The 17,540-nt window shown below is 45.6% G+C and overlaps 2 protein-coding genes across 6 annotated transcripts; one reads left to right on the forward strand and one right to left on the reverse strand.

Annotated features, from left to right (window-relative positions):
* The first annotated feature begins 1,757 nt into the window (after nucleotides 1-1,757).
* PPT1 (palmitoyl-protein thioesterase 1) lies at nucleotides 1,758-10,126 on the forward strand. Its single transcript, XM_075604469.1, has 9 exons — nucleotides 1,758-1,916; nucleotides 2,114-2,223; nucleotides 2,409-2,536; nucleotides 3,157-3,227; nucleotides 6,770-6,872; nucleotides 6,948-7,038; nucleotides 7,841-7,939; nucleotides 8,820-8,891; nucleotides 9,497-10,126. The coding sequence occupies exons 1-9, from the start codon at nucleotides 1,814-1,816 to the stop codon at nucleotides 9,617-9,619; spliced, it is 900 nt and encodes a 299-aa protein (XP_075460584.1). The 5' UTR covers nucleotides 1,758-1,813; the 3' UTR covers nucleotides 9,620-10,126.
* On the reverse strand, nucleotides 10,084-17,334 carry CAP1 (cyclase associated actin cytoskeleton regulatory protein 1). 5 transcript variants are annotated; one of them, XM_075604463.1, is made up of 13 exons: nucleotides 17,178-17,334; nucleotides 14,564-14,688; nucleotides 14,217-14,317; nucleotides 14,033-14,110; nucleotides 13,793-13,936; nucleotides 13,602-13,687; nucleotides 13,206-13,311; nucleotides 12,889-13,069; nucleotides 12,415-12,605; nucleotides 11,453-11,576; nucleotides 11,274-11,356; nucleotides 11,010-11,153; nucleotides 10,084-10,900 (listed from the first exon to the last, which is right to left on the reverse strand). In XM_075604463.1, exons 2-13 carry the CDS (start codon nucleotides 14,676-14,678, stop codon nucleotides 10,817-10,819), a joined length of 1,437 nt encoding a protein of 478 aa, XP_075460578.1. In that variant the 5' UTR covers nucleotides 14,679-14,688; nucleotides 17,178-17,334; the 3' UTR covers nucleotides 10,084-10,816. The 5 variants fall into 5 exon arrangements, with proteins under 5 accessions (XP_075460578.1, XP_075460581.1, XP_075460580.1 ...); XM_075604466.1 differs by having other exon boundaries at nucleotides 14,564-14,731; nucleotides 17,178-17,316; XM_075604465.1 differs by having other exon boundaries at nucleotides 17,088-17,186.
* Between the last annotated feature and the right edge of the window lie 206 nt (nucleotides 17,335-17,540).

The following is a 17,540-nucleotide window of genomic DNA, read 5'->3' on the forward strand; positions in this document are numbered from 1 at the left end:
AATTGTTGTAACAAAATGTGTGCGAAAATGTAAATAGTCTCTCCAGAGCGTGCAACAGTTCATTCAGAGCCTAAAGCATCACTTATTAAAGAATTGTTTAATATATATATAAAAATACAGTGCTTGCATTACAGAAAAAGATTACAAGAACATACAGTTACAATAAATGCAGAACAGTTTCTTAAAATAACAGGAGAAAACAGAAATCCCTATACAGTGAGTTACCATATGCCATAGGTTTTTCCCTCAGAGAGGTCACTGGTGTAGAAATATGAAAACTCACAAATTTGATACCAAACCCACCTCTGTTGAATTCTGACTTCATAACTACAGGGCAAGTCCTTTATACCATTCTTTTCCAATAGAAAAAAACATAAACTGACTCTGCCATAAATCAGCTGCTAGGTTGATGGTTTTATGACTTTAGTGGAACGAAACTCCTAAAGACATTTAAATTCCTGCCTCAATATATAAAGCACTCATAACTTCCATTCTCTAATACGTAGACAGATACCATCTTCACGGTTGCGTCCATACTCCCCACACCCACACTTGCACCTAACATTTGACAGTCTAATGCCTATTTTTGCAGGAGGAACACTTATCTGTCCTTGGCACCACGTTTTTGTCACTATTCCAAATATGAACCTCAGTGTGCAGAGTAGATGATGTCACATAATATTCTAATTTTTAATAAAGTCCCCCAACTAAGACATGAACTGTGTCACCTATCTCTGTGATGCACAAAGGGAATCTCAGGAATGTTACTTTCCTTTGAGGCTGACAGCCTAGGGATCTGGTGATTGTCCCCAGCTTTCTAACCCAGGGGTGCGCAAACTGGGGGGCACAAGATTTTGCAGGGGCAGTGCAGCCGTTGTAGAGGCCCTGCGCTCTTCCCCAAGGTATATAAATTAAATGCCAGGGGATCGCGTGAGGCCTCTGCAACGTCCCTTACCTTGGGCGACGTGTCGCCATGGCAACGTGCCATCATTCAACCCCGAAGACAAGGTAAGGAGAGGGGCGCGAGCAGGGAGGGAGAGCAGACAGGGGGCACAGCGGGGAAAGTTTCCGCACCCTTGTTCTAACATATATATATGTCACTTTTAGTGGGTCATGAGTGATTTCCCCCCCTCAATCCCTCTTTGAAGACCAGCACAGACCCAAGAGACGTCTTGACCTGTCATAGACCAACTTTATTGTATTTTTAAAATCAAACTTTAGCTGCATGAACCCCTGAAGCACCATATTGATTAAGATACGTAATATGTCACGTTATGATCATGACACCCTGCTTTAGCACAGGCGGCTCAAGCAGTGGCTCAGTCGCTGAAGCAGGGATATCCTTAAAATCTGACATGGTGGTATCCCTTGAGGACTGGAGTTGGCCATCCCTGGCATAGGGGGACACAACAAAGGATAGGCGTACAGGGAGCACAATGTGTCACAGGGTTCCTGTGAATGGGTTGAGACTTGGGGATGTTCTTGCTGTTGATTCCGAGTTCTCCATTCGGTAAGATGTAGCTGTTCTATGTGTTACCCCTCCCAGCGCTGCTACACATCGTGGCGTTTTCTCATGTGCACTTAGCAGAAAAACAACCAAATGACCAGAGTCTAACAAACGAACCAAAAGCTTTATTTGAACAAAGACTGTTAAAATACACCCTTTTATTTCTTTTCCCCTCTCTATAGTATATATGACACATGCAGTGTATATTTATAATTGTTCTTCCTCTGATGGTGACAGTTCTCTGGGTCACGTGACCATTGTCTGTGTTGCCGGGAAACGCCGGCGAGTCATGTGATCTGTCCCAAGATGGCGGCGCTCGGTGTCGTTGTGTTCGCAGTTTCCTGCCTCTCGGTGCTCGGCGGCCCCGTCACGGAGGAGCCAGTACCGCTCGTCATATGGCACGGAATGGGTAAGGGGAAATGGCCTATATATCTGCCCCCCCTTTTAAAACCATATATACCTCCTACTAAATGCAACTGAGACTACTGTCGTAATCAAAAGTCACCCCCCCCCAGCGTTGTTCGGTTTGCACACGTGAGTACCCTGCTCACTGCTTGGTGTCCTGTGTCACATTGGGACTGACTCCGTGACACTTGTCTCCATCAGGTGACTCGTGCTGTAACCCCCTCAGCATGGGGTCAGTTAAGAAGATGGTGGAGATGATGATCCCTGGGGTATATGTACTCTCCTTGGAGATTGGGAGCAACGTCTTTGAGGTAGGAATGGGGGATGTTGGATAGTAGCAGCCCTGAGCCTGCAAGATGCTTATCCCTCAGTGACACACAACTGGTTTTCTATTGCCACTGGCACAGTGTTATTAGAGGTTAACCCTTCAGTGCTGTGAGCAGGCTGCAGTATATGTCTGCCCTAAGGACCTTACACCATTCTTTTCCCCCCTCAGGACATGGAGAACAGCTTCTTCCTCAATGTCAACCAGCAGGTGACTCAGGTGTGTGAGCAGCTGGCCCGGGATTCCCACCTGCAGCAAGGCTACAACAGCATGGGCTTTTCGCAGGGGGGGCAGTTCCTGTGAGTACACACACACACACATTGATACAGTAACATTTCTTATAAATTACTTGACTCATCTTGCAGTGAAAATAGCAATAAAAGAGACCGCACCCTCCATAGGTAGGCTCACGGTCTTAGTAACATAATTTATTAGGAATCACTTCTTGAGACTCATCTTGCAGTGAAAATCAATTTGCATTTACTCCTTAGGAAGGAATCTCAGTGGATTTTTTTATTGGACAGTGTGGTCCCCAAAGGGAATGGATGCATTTCTTGATTTCAGTGCTTTTCTGTAACTTAGACCAAAAGCCTTATTTTTTTTGTCATATGTATATATTTTCTTATGGTAGAGTAGTATTATATTGTTGTAATGTACCTTTTTGTGAGGTATATCTTATTCTCTCACGCCACATGTTACACATACTTAATCATGTATACATCTCATTACATAATATTATTGAAATAATATGAAGAATTAACGTATTTGGGATTGAGAGAGTGTTATTGGGAATATATATTGTGGATTTTGTTCATGATATATGTGGACACTGTTGCTTTTTGAACCTTATTCTGGAGTCTGATAACTAGCGATGTGAGAAGCAAACAATGCTGATTTTGTTCCTTGCGTCTTCCTGCAGGAGGGCTGTGGCTCAGAGATGCCCATCTCCTCGCATGAGGAACTTGATCTCCATCGGAGGACAGCACCAAGGTACAGCGTCTGCTCCTCTCTTTCTGCTGAGAAGTGTGCAAAAGATCCTCCGCTCAGAAGTGTGACATGTTTTCATGCGCTGTGCATCAGTATGAATCAGAAAAAAGAGGGAGCACAGGGTGATTGTGGCCCTCAAAGAATTCACTTAACTGCACACCACTATGTATAAAAATTAACTTTTATTGAGTAATTACTTAAAACATATATTACCGTAGAATAGTGTAACGTGAATTAAAAATATTATATTGAGTATAAATTAGTCAGCGAGACTATATGAAATGGTGAATAAGTAAACAGCCCTCCTAGTCCAGTGATATAGTATTATACACCTCTATAAATCATAGGATAAGTTTAATAGGTGCATAAACTATGAGTGAAGAGCTAACACTCACAGCAAACAAAGATGATTAGTCTCAGGCACATGTACTGCAGAGGTGCATGGTGCACTAGGTAGGAGGTGAAGACAGAGACTCACTGGCATGCAAACACTGGACTCAAATTAGCCAAGTGTCAGGAACTGTGCACACTGACCCAGGAACCTATAAACACTACATTAAAACAGCTCCAAGTAGGCGACTGACAACATTGTGCGTCCAACGCGCGTTTCCCTCCAGCAAAGGAGCTTCTTCAGGGGCAAGTTTTGCTAAGGGGAGTGAAAACAGCATTTTTATACCCTGCCCGTACCCTAATTGCAAAATCGATTGATTGCAGCTGTTGCGCATGCACGCCGCGTTTGCGTCCACAACGGCACATTTATCAAGTCAAATAATCTTAAAACCCATTAACAGTATAAGTTAATACATGTTACCTTGATAGAGCCGTTATTGGTGACGTTCCCGAGCATTTTCGTGACTTATAATGCCGTTCTAGCGACATACCCACATACACCGAGTACTGCGCATGCACGTGGACTTAGAGATTATTCAGTCCAAGCATATACAGATTGCGCATGCGCGAACCGGTGTAGGAACGTCTAATGCACAGAAGTGGACTGTTAGTAATAAACAGCCATCCCTAAGCACATCCTATGCCTCTATATTAAGTACAGAGGCATAATAAAGGGTACTAGCAATGAGGACAGGCAGAGAAAAGATGCTGATTATAGCATCATGGTCCTGGCATGCCACTAGTGCATGCAAAATGGATAAAGGACCCCCCTATTGTACAATGCAGAGCAATGTGTCCCCAAAAATGCAGTGATAAACAGAGGACTTATAAAAAGTTAAAAATAAATGAAAATATATATGCACACAACCTAGGTGTAAATGATTTATTCTGGCATACTGTAATAGTATTAGGCCCCAAGTGTATGCACACGTTACATAACGCTGCAGTATTATAGTCACTGATTAATGAGATAGCAAATAATAATAAAGTAATATCATTCAATACCAGAATACTGACTACCAAAACGACGGACATGGAAAATGGCAAAGCTGGTCAGGACGAGGGAACATAATGGGTTAACATACTTCAGGGTGGTAGATAAATAAATAAAAGGGGTCAGACCAAGATGACTCAGATTAAATAAATGGTGTGAAAGTAAACCCTTCATTAAGACCGTTAGGACTCCTTGTTTTTAATTTATAAATCTATTCTGCTTCGATACGAAGCAGAGATTGGTCAGTGTTACCACCTCTCATGGGACATTTAAGTTGATAAATGCCCATGAACTTGATAACATCAATGTTGCATGGTGAAATTGTGTGACATGTCTCGCAACTGATGTTTCTGCAGAGTGTTTGATGGAGTTTATATGTTCGAGGACACGTCTGCGAAGCTGTCTAGTTGTCTTGCCGACATATCTCTTAACACAATTACATGTGATAAGATAGACAACATTGGTGGTCCGACAATTAATGAAACTGTCAACACAATAATATTGTACGGTGTTATCGTTGTAGTGAATACTTTGGCAACATTGATGTGTTTACACGCTTTACAGCCCTGACAGCGGAACATCCCTTTTAAAGGGGTCAACCAGGTGGAACTTTTAGCCCGTTGAAAATGGCTGTTCACTAGTGAGTCCCTCAGATTTTGGGATCGTCTGCTGGTAATAGTGGGTCTAGGGCCTATAACCTTCACTAGATCTACATCCGCCTGAAGAAGATGCCAGTGTCTAGCGAAGATCTTCTTAATCGCCCACCATCTTTTATTAAAGGTGCCTATGACTCTGATAGTGTTGTCTTTGGATTTTTCTTTTTTACCAGTCAGAAGGGAATCTCTCTCACTGTGCAGTGCCCGGTGGTAAGCTTTATTCAATGTCTTAATATTGTACCCACGGCTGAGGAATCTTGAACAAAGTTCTTTTGATTGAATAATGAATTCTCCAATTGTCGAGCAGTTTCTCCGGAGGCGGAGATACTGCCCCGTAGGTATACCCGCTATGAGGCTCTTAGGATGCTGGCTTTGAGCCAGCAAAAAGCTGTTCGTGGCTGTGCTTTTCCTAAAGACCTTGGTTTGGACGTTCTTCTCACCATCAACATATATGTTTAGGTCTAGGAAGGTAATAGATGTTTTACTCAGCACTGTCGTTAACCTCAGGTTTAGCGTATTTGTATTCAGATGCCTAACGAATTCATGGAGAAGTTCCAGGGGGCCTTCCCATAGAAGCAAGATATCATCTATGTATCTGATCCACATGGAGACGTGGTCAGTATACATAGATAGTTCTTCATTAAAGATGTGGGTACGCTCCCACCAGCCCAGGTACAAATTGGCATATGTAGGGGCACAAGCTGTGCCCATAGCCGTACCCTGGGTCTGGTGGTAATACAGACCATCGAAAACGAAGTAATTGTGGGTTAGAACGTAAGATAGTAGATCTAGCACAAATGAATTGTGTCTATTGAACCTACCGTCCCTTGTCGTTAGAAAGTATTTGACAGACCCAATTAGTATGGTTTTGTGATCACTCCCTACCCCTCCCCCTGTTGGCATCAGTATGAAGCAGTAACAGTGCAGCTTCTAAATATTTCTCATGTGCATTGTTCATGAAATCCAGCAGGGTAGAAGGGGATCTCCCACACTGTTTGATTAAAGAGCTGTGTCTAGTAGCGGATTTCCAAATTTGCCGCTCCTATGCACTTCCCTGTCTGCCACCTCCTTGGTGCCACACTCCTGCTCCTTTGGCATCCCGGCGTCAAATGACGGCACAACGTCACCTACATGGCATGGCGTAAGGCGGCGCGTTGCCATGGAAACGCGACGCCGTGACGTCACTGTGGGGACGGCAGAAAGGAGACGTCCGACGTAGGAAAGTAGCTTCCCATTAGATCCGAAAGGCCTGACAGCGCGGTCAAATTATATGGGGGTGAAAGTTTTTGCCGCCTTAGACTGGGGCCTAAGGGGAAATCTGACACTGCCCGTGTCCTTCCCACTAGGTCACATGCACCCCCCCCCCCCCCCCCCAATCTCTGGCCCAGATCCACAAAAGCCTTTACTTTTGTGGATCTGGGCCTCCGTGTTCTTCTTGGTACTTCAGGATTGATTGCTCCTAGCTGTGCTGCTGTAACTCTGCCTGGCGCTGTTCCTTTGCCCAGGTGTATACGGACTTCCTCACTGTCCTGGAGAAAGTTCCCACATTTGTGACTGGATCAGAAAGACGCTGAATGTCGGCGCCTACACCAGGGTTGTACAGGACCAGTGAGTATGGATAGGAGAGCAGCACAGAAATGATCACTCAATGATATGATGTCCACTGAGCATATTTCATTACAGCCTGGTGCAGGCACAGTACTGGCATGACCCGCTCCAGGAAGAGACCTATAGAAACAGCAGCATTTTCCTGGCAGACATCAACCAGGAGCGGGTGAGTGAGGAGCCAAGATAACGTGTGTAAAAGTGAGCAATCCCTAAATGTACCACAAAAATTGCAATAATTTTATTTCATATAGCGCTTTTCTCCCAATAGGACTCAAAGCGCTTAACAATTACAGTGCGCAGTACATAAGAATCTTTACAAACAGTCCCTGCCCCATAGAGCTTACATTCTGTTTTTGGTGTCTGAGGCACAGGGAGATAAAGTGACTTGCCCAAGATCACAAGGAGCCGACACCTGTAATTAAACCAGGTTCCCTTGATTCAGACTCAGTGTTGTTGTTTACAATGGCAGTCTCTTTACACACTGAGACACTCCTCTCCTAGACTCTTGGCATAAAGCAGTACTGCTCCCCATGCAGTAACGCGAGTCTCACAGTATGAGAACAATTGATGTATGTGATTAGCACATTTGACAAACATGTCGGTGTGCAGCACAATGAAGGTTACGTACACCAACAATAGTGAGGAAAAAAATATACTGATCGTTTGTCCCATGACGCGCTACAATAAATTATTTGTATACTTATTCAATATTCCTGGAGCGCTTAACGACCTTTTCCTTACCGGTATAGCCAGGGTCCCCTGGTAGTTTACACTCCAAGTCTGTTTTATGTGCATTGTTTTGCCAATATCCTGCTGGTCAAATATTTTTGGATTGAATGTGCAGCAGAATGACAGAAGATCAATCAGACAATTCCAGGAGACTCTGTCAGAATTTTAGATATTCACTTTCACTCAAACTCTTTACATTGTCACCTTTTGATTTGACACAAATGAACCGTTGTCTGCAGAGCACCAATGAGAGCTACAAGCGCAATCTCCTGGCTCTGGAAAAGTTTGTGATGGTGAAATTTCTCAAGGATTCCATGGTGGATCCTGCAGATTCTGAGGTTAGTAACAGAGCCCTTGCGGAATAAAAAAAAGAAGAGCTACAAACTATCCCCTCTTGTAAAGGAAAAAGAGAAAATGATAACCAATATATAAGAGGTGCTAAGAAAGCCCCTAATTCAAATACCAAAAATATATTGTTGGTGCTATTGTGATCACATAATATATGGTTGTCAGACGTCCTCTATATACAGGATTGTCCCTTATTACCTTGACTTGCCCCAGAACGAATAATTGTCCTGTACTTTAGTGCCTTGATGTGAAATCACTGAACTTAAAAATTACTGTAATTAAATCACTTAAAAAAAAAAAAACAGATTTCTACTAATGTAATAGTTACCATTTGCCTTACTAAATTAATATAATAAAGCTAGTACACTGCCTGGACATCTCCATAATACCATAACACCCACTCCTATAGGCGGTACCTTTTTCTCCCACCGCTACCTGTTAGTTCAGTCCGTGTCTGTCCTTGCCCGGCCAAGCGCAGAGCTGATAAAAACCAAAGACTATAGCGGTCAAGCAGGAGATACCATTCAGCTCCAAGCATTTGCAAATCACTCATGACGTCACACTTTTTAAAACTGGATTTCTGTGTCCCGTATTATAAAAACTGAAATGTGGCAACCCTAAATGTCTGAGGTGGGTTTTTTTGTTTGTTTAAATAGGAAGACTTTTGTATTGGGGTATTTGTTATTTTGTAATAGTCATTTATTTTGCCAAATGTATTATTCATACAGCTACAAATAAAGTTTGTGTGTAGGTTTTAGTCCCTATTTTTATTGTAACAGCCCCTCAATTCCATTCTCCACAACCTTCTCCTGCCCCTCTCTCCCAACCCCTTGTATTTGGGGATTCTCAGTAACCTTTCCTTCTCTCTAGTGGTTTGGGTTCTACAGACCAGGACAAGGCAAAGAGACAATCACATTACAGGAGAGCGTCCTGTACACAGAGGTGCGTTACAACCTACACCCCCCTCCCCATCTCTCCTCTAATGATCTAGAAGTCAGGAAATGCTCAGTTATAGGACAGGCTCCCACCATGTGGCCATCTCCTCCTTTTTGTTACTATTGCAAAGTGGAACCTGTCACTGAAGAGCAGGAAGATATTAGAGAAGTGATTACAGACCAGGGACTGGGCTATGGGAGGCAGCAGCATGTGACTTAGAGGTATCTTAACCACCAAACTCGACCCCCGGGCCAGATCAACTGGAATAATTCTTTATACCAAGATTATTCTGATCATGTTTTTTTTTTTATTTTTTTTAAGGCAATTTGGACATTTTCTTCCATATTGTTTGTTTGTCATTCAGCAGGATTGCAGTAGTTTGTAATTACGCTAATGGCGGTCTGAAAATGTGGGTTTAATAGTGGGGCGTGATATATTGGGCCACACTTACAAACCAGTCTTCTGCTATAATGCACATTCAACGCTGTATGATACCTTAGTCAAGTCAATGTAAGGTGGGTTCCAGTGGTGGAAGGTTTGTTATAGCAGTAACTCTAGTAATTTGTCATTAAGTAGAAGCCCTGTCATATGAGCCTTTTCTGCCTGTGTAGGATCGCTTGGGTCTGAAGGAGATGGACAAGGCTGGGAAGCTGGTGTTTCTGTCTGCAGACGGTGACCATCTGCAGTTCACAGAGAAGTGGTTTAAGGAGAAAATCTTGCCCTTCCTGTACTGAGCAGCCTCACTCCTTACAGGATATAACATAACCAGAAGACTTTCATCTGTCCTCCTAAACAATCATGTTTTCTTCTCAGGAAAATTCACTACACATACCTTGTTTCAAACAGATATGAGAGCCAATGGCCTGCAACAAACTGCAGTTTTAAGCAATAACCTGAGAGCACTTATCCTATTAACACCTATCTTTACCCTGTAATGATTTAACTCTGCAAGCATGACCTGACTGTACAGCCACACATAACCATGAATTAGGTGATCCATGCAACTTTGCTTTGGGGTTCTGCAGGGATCAGAGTGCTGTTAAGTTCCCAATAATTAGCATTGTCATCTCCCCATAATAAATGGGACTAAAGGCTGTATTTGTATAAAACAATCCTTCTGGGGTAATAATTTGTCTGTCAGTAAACCTGCTGCTTTATATTCATTTCTTACAGGGAGAAAAAAAAATATTGTCCGAAGTTCAGTTAACCTTGAATCTTTAATAAAATGCTTGATTTGTAAACTCATGGTATATTCCACAGTCTGTGCGGATGCTGCTCCCTTAATACCAGAACAGACCCCACTTACAACACTTGGGAAATGTTCAGAACACATTGGCATTACATTAGTTTCTGGATAAGTACGGAAGAAAAGGTTTATCTCCACAAGCCAGAGATGGGTCAGAGAAGAAAAAAAAAAATTGCATATTTCTGTAAATCTTACAAAACAAAAATAGTAAAGTGAACTTTGGAAGTGCTGAGACGAGCTGAGAAGAGCCAAGACAGTGAGGGGAAGCTACCATGGTCCCCGAGTGCAGCCTGAGAACAGGTGATGTAGAAAGTGACAGGACAAAGTGCTCAAAACCCATTGTTACCTTTGGTCCAATTAACCATTCACTGGTCCTCTAACCAATACTCAATTCTTTGTGTATAGGAGATGTTCTACACCTCCCACTTTGGCCGGATATGGGATTGGTTGACAGGGGGTACAGCAGAGATTAGCAAGATAGCGGCACTTGGAGGGGCTTCTGGCACTAATTAAGTCTGATACAGCAGGATGTTAATCAGGAGAGAGCGGCGAGAGAGCGAGGCTTCTACCCTACACCTAACTCGTGTGCGTAGAAACCAAGAACACTCCTCGAGAGAGAAGCAGCGCAGAGAGTACACAGGAGACACTGTATCTCAGTGTCACCACGCAGAGCAGGAAACTGCATCTATCCCGCAATCTCTGTCACTGTGGTCTCCAACTTTTTGCCGTTCCAAACCGTCTTAAATTGCTCCGGGACTGGAAACTCGTTCTGCAAAGAGACACATTGTCAGACTCGTCACAGCTACAGTGGTCCCTATTCACACACTGTACAGATACAAGTACTGGAAAAGTTCACCCTGTGAACTAACACTACGTACAAAGTCTCCTCCGCTGCCCGGGACCAGCACGTTCATTTCTGAGGACTTGGCACTGATGATCTCACAGCTCAGGCTTTCTTTGCTCAGGTAAACATGACAGCCATCGGTCTTGTTAATGGACACAGTTGGCACTTTACCCATCACCTGCCAGAGAAGAAAAAATTCTCAGAACGAGAAAGGGTGACAGAGGGAGAACAGAGCCCACAGCTGTGTATAAATAGGGCTATAATTTTATTTAAATAGGTGATGCTGGGTAACACTCACCTGCACTTTAACATCCCGTGAGTTAATGATCTCTATAATCCCAACAGCATCCTCAAACACCAGGCCAAACTTCTTACAACTATCTGTAGAGGAAGAGATTCACACCAGGAATATGCCATCGCCCATATTCACTCTATGTCCTGCCCCATCCCCACATGTTCTGGCCCTCGCTTGCTCACCCACAATGATGGAGTTGATCTTGCCCTTGATCTGTAAGGTGCTGTTCACACACTTGTAGACATAAACCACCTGTTTGAGCTCTGTGTCGCTGATCTCCAAGCTGGAAGCATTCTCCTGGTTCTCCTGTCAGTGGAGGTGGGAGGAGAAGGGGATGAGACTGAAGCCAACCCCTACATACATGTCCAACCTCACCTCTGGTATATCATGTGGGACCCCTATGTATGCAGCCAAACACACCTAACCCCACAAAAAAAAAAGCAGAGCACTGCAAGTGGCAACAGGAAGCTGGACAACTAAAGCCGGTAAAAAAGATATTTTCAATAGATTACCACTTTTTTTTTTTTACCGGCTTTAATTGCCAAGCTTCCTCACTGCTGCAACTTGCAGTGCTCCGCTTTCTCCCCCCTCTATTACTGGCTTCAGACTGGAGCACGCATCTGGACGGGAGTACTTTGAGGCTGCGCTACCATCAAGGGATCAAACGGAGAGAATCAAGAACGGAGTCTTCCTGTAATCCTTCCCGGTGCCCGTGGGACAGCAGGGTTACTGTGATGACAGGTGGTGGTGGTGGTGTGGGGGGGGGGGTTGATTTATCCTGCTAGCGCGAACTCTCACTTTGGGCTCCTGCTGCAGGGTCCCCCCCCCCCCCCCCGTCTTCTACCTGCATGTGTGGTCTGATTCATGCACGGGCAGACTCCAGCACCATACAAACTGCCTCAAATCTCCCGTCGTATTACATAAAGTTCCACACCATGGACTATTATTAACAAGGACGTATTCATAGTCATTAATCTCCTATTCCGAGCATGACACAGGGGGTTCCCCAATTTTTTCTACTGACATTAGATAGATGCCTGAATCCACTGCTGCTCCTGATGCCGCCTACCAAGGTTGGGAGACATGATACTAATGGGGTTGGATTGGGGTGTTGTAGCTCTCCCCGTCCCCCAGCCCTACTCACCACCCTCCACTTTTTGCCCTCCAGCTCCAGCACAGGTGGCTCTTTCTTTGCTGCGGGTTTGGCTGCAGGGGAGCCAATTTTGGTAGGTTTGGGGGCAGTGAAAGGTTTGGGCCCACTCCGAATTGGGCCCCCATGAGACTTCAGAGACGGGTTCTTGTGGGTCTTCAGGTCATCAGAAACATGTTTGAGAGCTGCAGGGAGAAGGAATCAGCCCAATCTGTCTGCACCGACAGCCCATACAACCTGCCACATTCCATCTTCCTTCATGGGATCTGCTCCTCACCCCTCGTTAGGAGACTTAATGCAAACATCACCATTTCAGTACAGAAAGATGGTGATGCAGCTCTTCCCCCCCTGTTGCTGAACATCCACCACTGCTACCCTGAAAGACACTCCCTCCAAGAGGCAGAACACCCCCCCCCCCACATATCTTCCACCACCTATCCCTTACCCCATTCTCCTCCCCTTCCTCACCTCTAGTGATGTCCTGTCCTTGGTTGATTTGATCAAATAGCTGGGAGCGAGACATGGAGTCATCACTTGGAGCGGAGGCCGGGGGTGGTGGGGGAGGACAACCTGGAGGTGGAGGGGGAGGACCGGGTGCAGGGGGTGGGGGGCCCAACGGTGCAGAGGGAACACCTGCAGCCTTGAGACCCTGTAGGGAAAAGAAACACAAGTGTCAGGTACAGAAAGGTGTAGCCAGGCCTCCCATAACCTGTTCTGTGAAAGTAAACAGCCCTTGGGAAAGCCAAGATGGGGACCTCACCCATGTGGCTCACAGCCAGCCTCACCGTCTTACTCCATGATAGGCCGGTCGTGTGATGCTCCTTGATGTAGACCTGCAGCTCAGTCCAGATGTTCAGATAGGCTTTCACCCAGTCCACATGCTTCTTATCCCTGCGAGGGGACAGCAAACATGAACTGAGACAGATGCAACTGCTGAGCTATAATGACCGCGCACACCACACACACACACACCTCTGTGACATGCATTGACACTGACAGCTAGAGAGATCCTACCACCCCTGACATGCAGAGGCAGGCATGAAGACTGCTATATAGGGGGACAAACATCACTGCTGTGAGAAATGCAATGAGAGACTGAGCGCCTCCCTCAGTTTACACACTGTCACCACTGAAATGCCAGGGACAGAGTGAGGAAGTCACATCACAATGGCGACACTTACACATCCTTGTACTCCTTCAGCACACGGTTGGTGTAAAACATGGCAGCATCCATCATTTCTTTTACATAGGGACCCGGCTTGGGAGCCTGAGTGAGAAAGAGAAGGATATGAGAGAGGGAGAGAGAGAGAAATGGGGTGCAACAAAGAAGCCTCTAGTAAGCCAAGCCCTCTTCTCCCTCCCCCACACTCACCAAGGCCACCCAGCCCAGGGCTGGGACGCTCTCGCTCACAGCAGACAGGTGGTTAAAGAATTTGCTGCCTCGATTCTTCTCTCGGAAATCCTGGACTGCCAGTATCTGCGCAGAGAGGGGAGCGAGGAGAGCAGAGAGTTCCTTCTGCATGGGAGAGGGGAAAGAGTGCGTGTCAGACAGATAGGCAGAGGGGCTGTGCGGGAGACACACAGACACTGCACATGTTTTTCTGCTGCTCACATTCGCTGGTTGCTGATACTGAGCTGCTTTCACCAGGATCTCGCGCTCCATCTTCAGGCCGGAGCGAAGCATCTCAGCCTGAGGGAGAGAAGGTGCAGTGAGCAGAGGACGCATCTCGCACTAACTCACCCGTTCCGCACCACCCCCCTTCCTACCAGTTGCCCTTCCCAGCCTTGTCACCCACCTGCTTCTGTACATCACCGCCAATCTCTTTGCTGATCTTCATGTATTCCCCCACCGGGCCATTGACAAGAGAGTCGTAGGCCTGAACATACTGAGCCATATCTGCAGGTTAGAGGAGCTCCTGTGTGTTTAGCAGTTAAATCAGATCGCACACATCTGAGCTCAAAGCAAGCATGTAAATCATCAGGTACCAGAGAGAACAGGTAGGCCCAGTGCGCAGTTATACACCCCCGTGCACAGGTTCTCATGCAAACCGATCCAGACACACTGGCCATGTGTCCAGCAACAGGGAACCAATCCTGTGCCCGTAGACAGTTGTTACATTCATACCACCTCTAACCTACTCACTAGCAGAGCTTGCATCTCCTCCAGATCCTGCAGCAGAGCCAGAAGACTGAGCAAAAACCTCCAGCTTCCCTACAGCCTTCTCCAGACGATCAACCAGACTCTGCATGTCCGACATGACTCACACCCTGCATAAGAGGGGAGAGACTATGATAGGAGATTGACGAGACCCTGCAAGAGAGAGAGAGGACAACACCCCCTCAGGATTGGCTGGTGTCACTCCTCCCCAGGGCTTGCCGCTTTTCATGAATTTCTTCATGTCAGAAAAAGGAAGTTTCTCCCCTGGTCTCCACCACAGTGAGCAGCTCCTTTTATTACACAAGGGGGAGGGGGAGGAGGACAAGCTATGTGCTACTCATATAGGAGCGGCCGGATACTTTGTTGAGCCTTGGGACCATGAACAGACTTTGAGAGTCAGATCTCAGATGATAAGTGCTGCATGTGGTAGGGGTGAGGAGCTTGTTCAGATAGGTGGGTAGTTTGCCCAGAAAGTATTTGAAGGCAAGATAGGAAAAGGTGAACATCACTCGAGTCTAGGCGCAAAGTTCACCTTTCCTGACTTGCCGTCAAATACTTTCTGGGCAAGCTTCCCACCTATCTGAACAAGCTCCTCACCCGCAACACATGCAGAACTTATCTGAGATCAGACTCCAAAAGACTGTTCATGGTCCCAAGGCTCAACAAAGTATCCGGCCGCTCCTCTTACAGTGCACCCCAAAACTGGAAAAACCTACCGGAGACTCTCACATCCACCACCAGTTTAAGTTCTTTCAAAACTAAGGCTGTCTCACATTTTAATCTGGTCTGTAACTGTTACATACGCCTATAATATACATCTTCTCTAACTGTGCATGCAATGTATTGTATATAATGTATACCCTGTTCATTTATTTAACTGTATTTGTAACCATGTATTATTTGTCATTAACTATGCCCAGGACATACTTGAAAACGAGAGGTAACAATGTATTAATTCCTGGTAAAACATTTTATAAATAAATATCAGCTGCACAGGGCTACAACATTCCAGTAGAACACACAACACAGCACCACACAACCCCAGCACAGTAACACAAAGTAGCACAAGACAAAGCTGCAGGAGACATGAAGTTATTAGAGACAAGGATGGCTCCATGTGTGAATCGCAGCCGTGATATCCTCTCACCTCCCCCCCATGCAGGTACATAGTTGAAAGATGTGACGAAGTTAGGCACAGGTCCTGACCTCAACATGTCTGAGCAGAAAAACACTGTACATTCCACCCCCACACAAGTCACGTTACATACTGCTACCATAGCTCCATCTACTACCTACCAGCACACACCTCAACTACCTAAAACACACAAAAGCACGCAGCCCCATCTACTAAACAGCCCTCCTGAGACAAGAGCTAAGTGAAGCCCGTACCACACCTTAACCAAAGTCCAGTCTGCTCGCACAGCACACCAACCTACACACGCCACAGATTAAAGCAGCAAACCGACTCCACTTTGAGCCCTGATTTATTACAGCATTGGTACCATGGTCATCCACAGCTGAACCACATAACGTATTTCCTGGACATTTACCATGGCCAGATAGTGGGCGGCAGAGGCACAGAGAGCTCCAGCACGGTGCCCGCCCTTGCTCCATGAGTTCAGTTTAAGGGGAAAGGGGCAGGTGTGTGTGTGAGGAGGTGTCAGGCAGCACAGTTGTCACTCACTTGGTCGAGCACCCAAACTGGCAACCCACAATATCTTGCGCTTAAGGGCGCCAAATCACAGCAGCAGACGCACGGTATCTGGGGGTACTAGTTTGGGGCTGCGGCGGTGACAGCTATGCTGTATACACGCCCTGTAGTTTGACGCCTTTAAGCTTGCCGTCCAACAAAAAGGAAGCAACATCTCACTAGTGTGACCCTTGTCCTGGATGAGTGGATTTTTTCCAGCCCTGTCTATAGACTTTCCTATGCATCCCACACTTAACAAATATTAGATATATACACGCACAATAATATGCACTATAATAGACCACATATTATGGGCAGATACCCTATCTTAAATGGTAATGTGCTTATATAAACATATATTTTTTTTAAAGTATACACGCATTTAGAATATGCAGCTATTAAACAATGATCTTCCATGTATACACAAGGCAAAAAGTGTGACAAGAATACAGTATATACACACATACACACACACAACGTGAGAGCACATATGTATATGACAAAGCGAAAACCCACAGTGCGAAGTGAGAGCACATTCGGTATGACAGTTTTGCACACATGTATGAAGTGAAAGTACATATAGTATTTGACACTCACATGTATGAAAAGGAGAGCACACAGTGTCACACACTGATGTATAAAGGGAGTATACATGACAAACAAATAGTATTTATATACACACGTACATAGCGAGAGAACAGCTATATATTAAATGTATACACAGTGTGTGAGAGCACATACATCTATATATTAAATGTATACACATACGTTTGAAGTGAGAGCACATCTAGTATGACAGATATATGTATACAAACACACTTGTTGCAATGTCTGCACACAACTCTCCGCGGTATAGCTCGCTCCCCCGGTTTCCTCTCACACCTGGCTCCCCGGCCCCACCCTACTCACCTCCGCTGCTTCTCTTGCGCTCCCTCTTGCCCCACTTCCGGCAACTGCTTCCCAGCACCCACCGCGCCAAACGACTCCCGGAACTTACCAGTTGGGCGTGATTGCCAGACTCTGGGCGGGGTCTGAAGGGAGCCCGTTCGCGCCTAATATGGTTGGAAACGCTTTGAACGTGTCCCTCATAGGCCACGGGTAAAGGGATAGGGGGTTAGACTGAACCACGCCCCTCGCGTCAGAATGCTTCTGCGTGCCCGGCGGCCATGTTTTATCCTGACAGTATCCATAACACGTAACAGAAAGGCCGTGGGCAGCCCATGGCAAATTCTCCTTCCGCCCTCCAGGGAATTAGTATCCATGCGTATGTTT

Source organism: Ascaphus truei, chromosome 6, assembly GCF_040206685.1.
Source record: "Ascaphus truei isolate aAscTru1 chromosome 6, aAscTru1.hap1, whole genome shotgun sequence".
Taxonomy (NCBI): domain Eukaryota; kingdom Metazoa; phylum Chordata; class Amphibia; order Anura; family Ascaphidae; genus Ascaphus; species Ascaphus truei.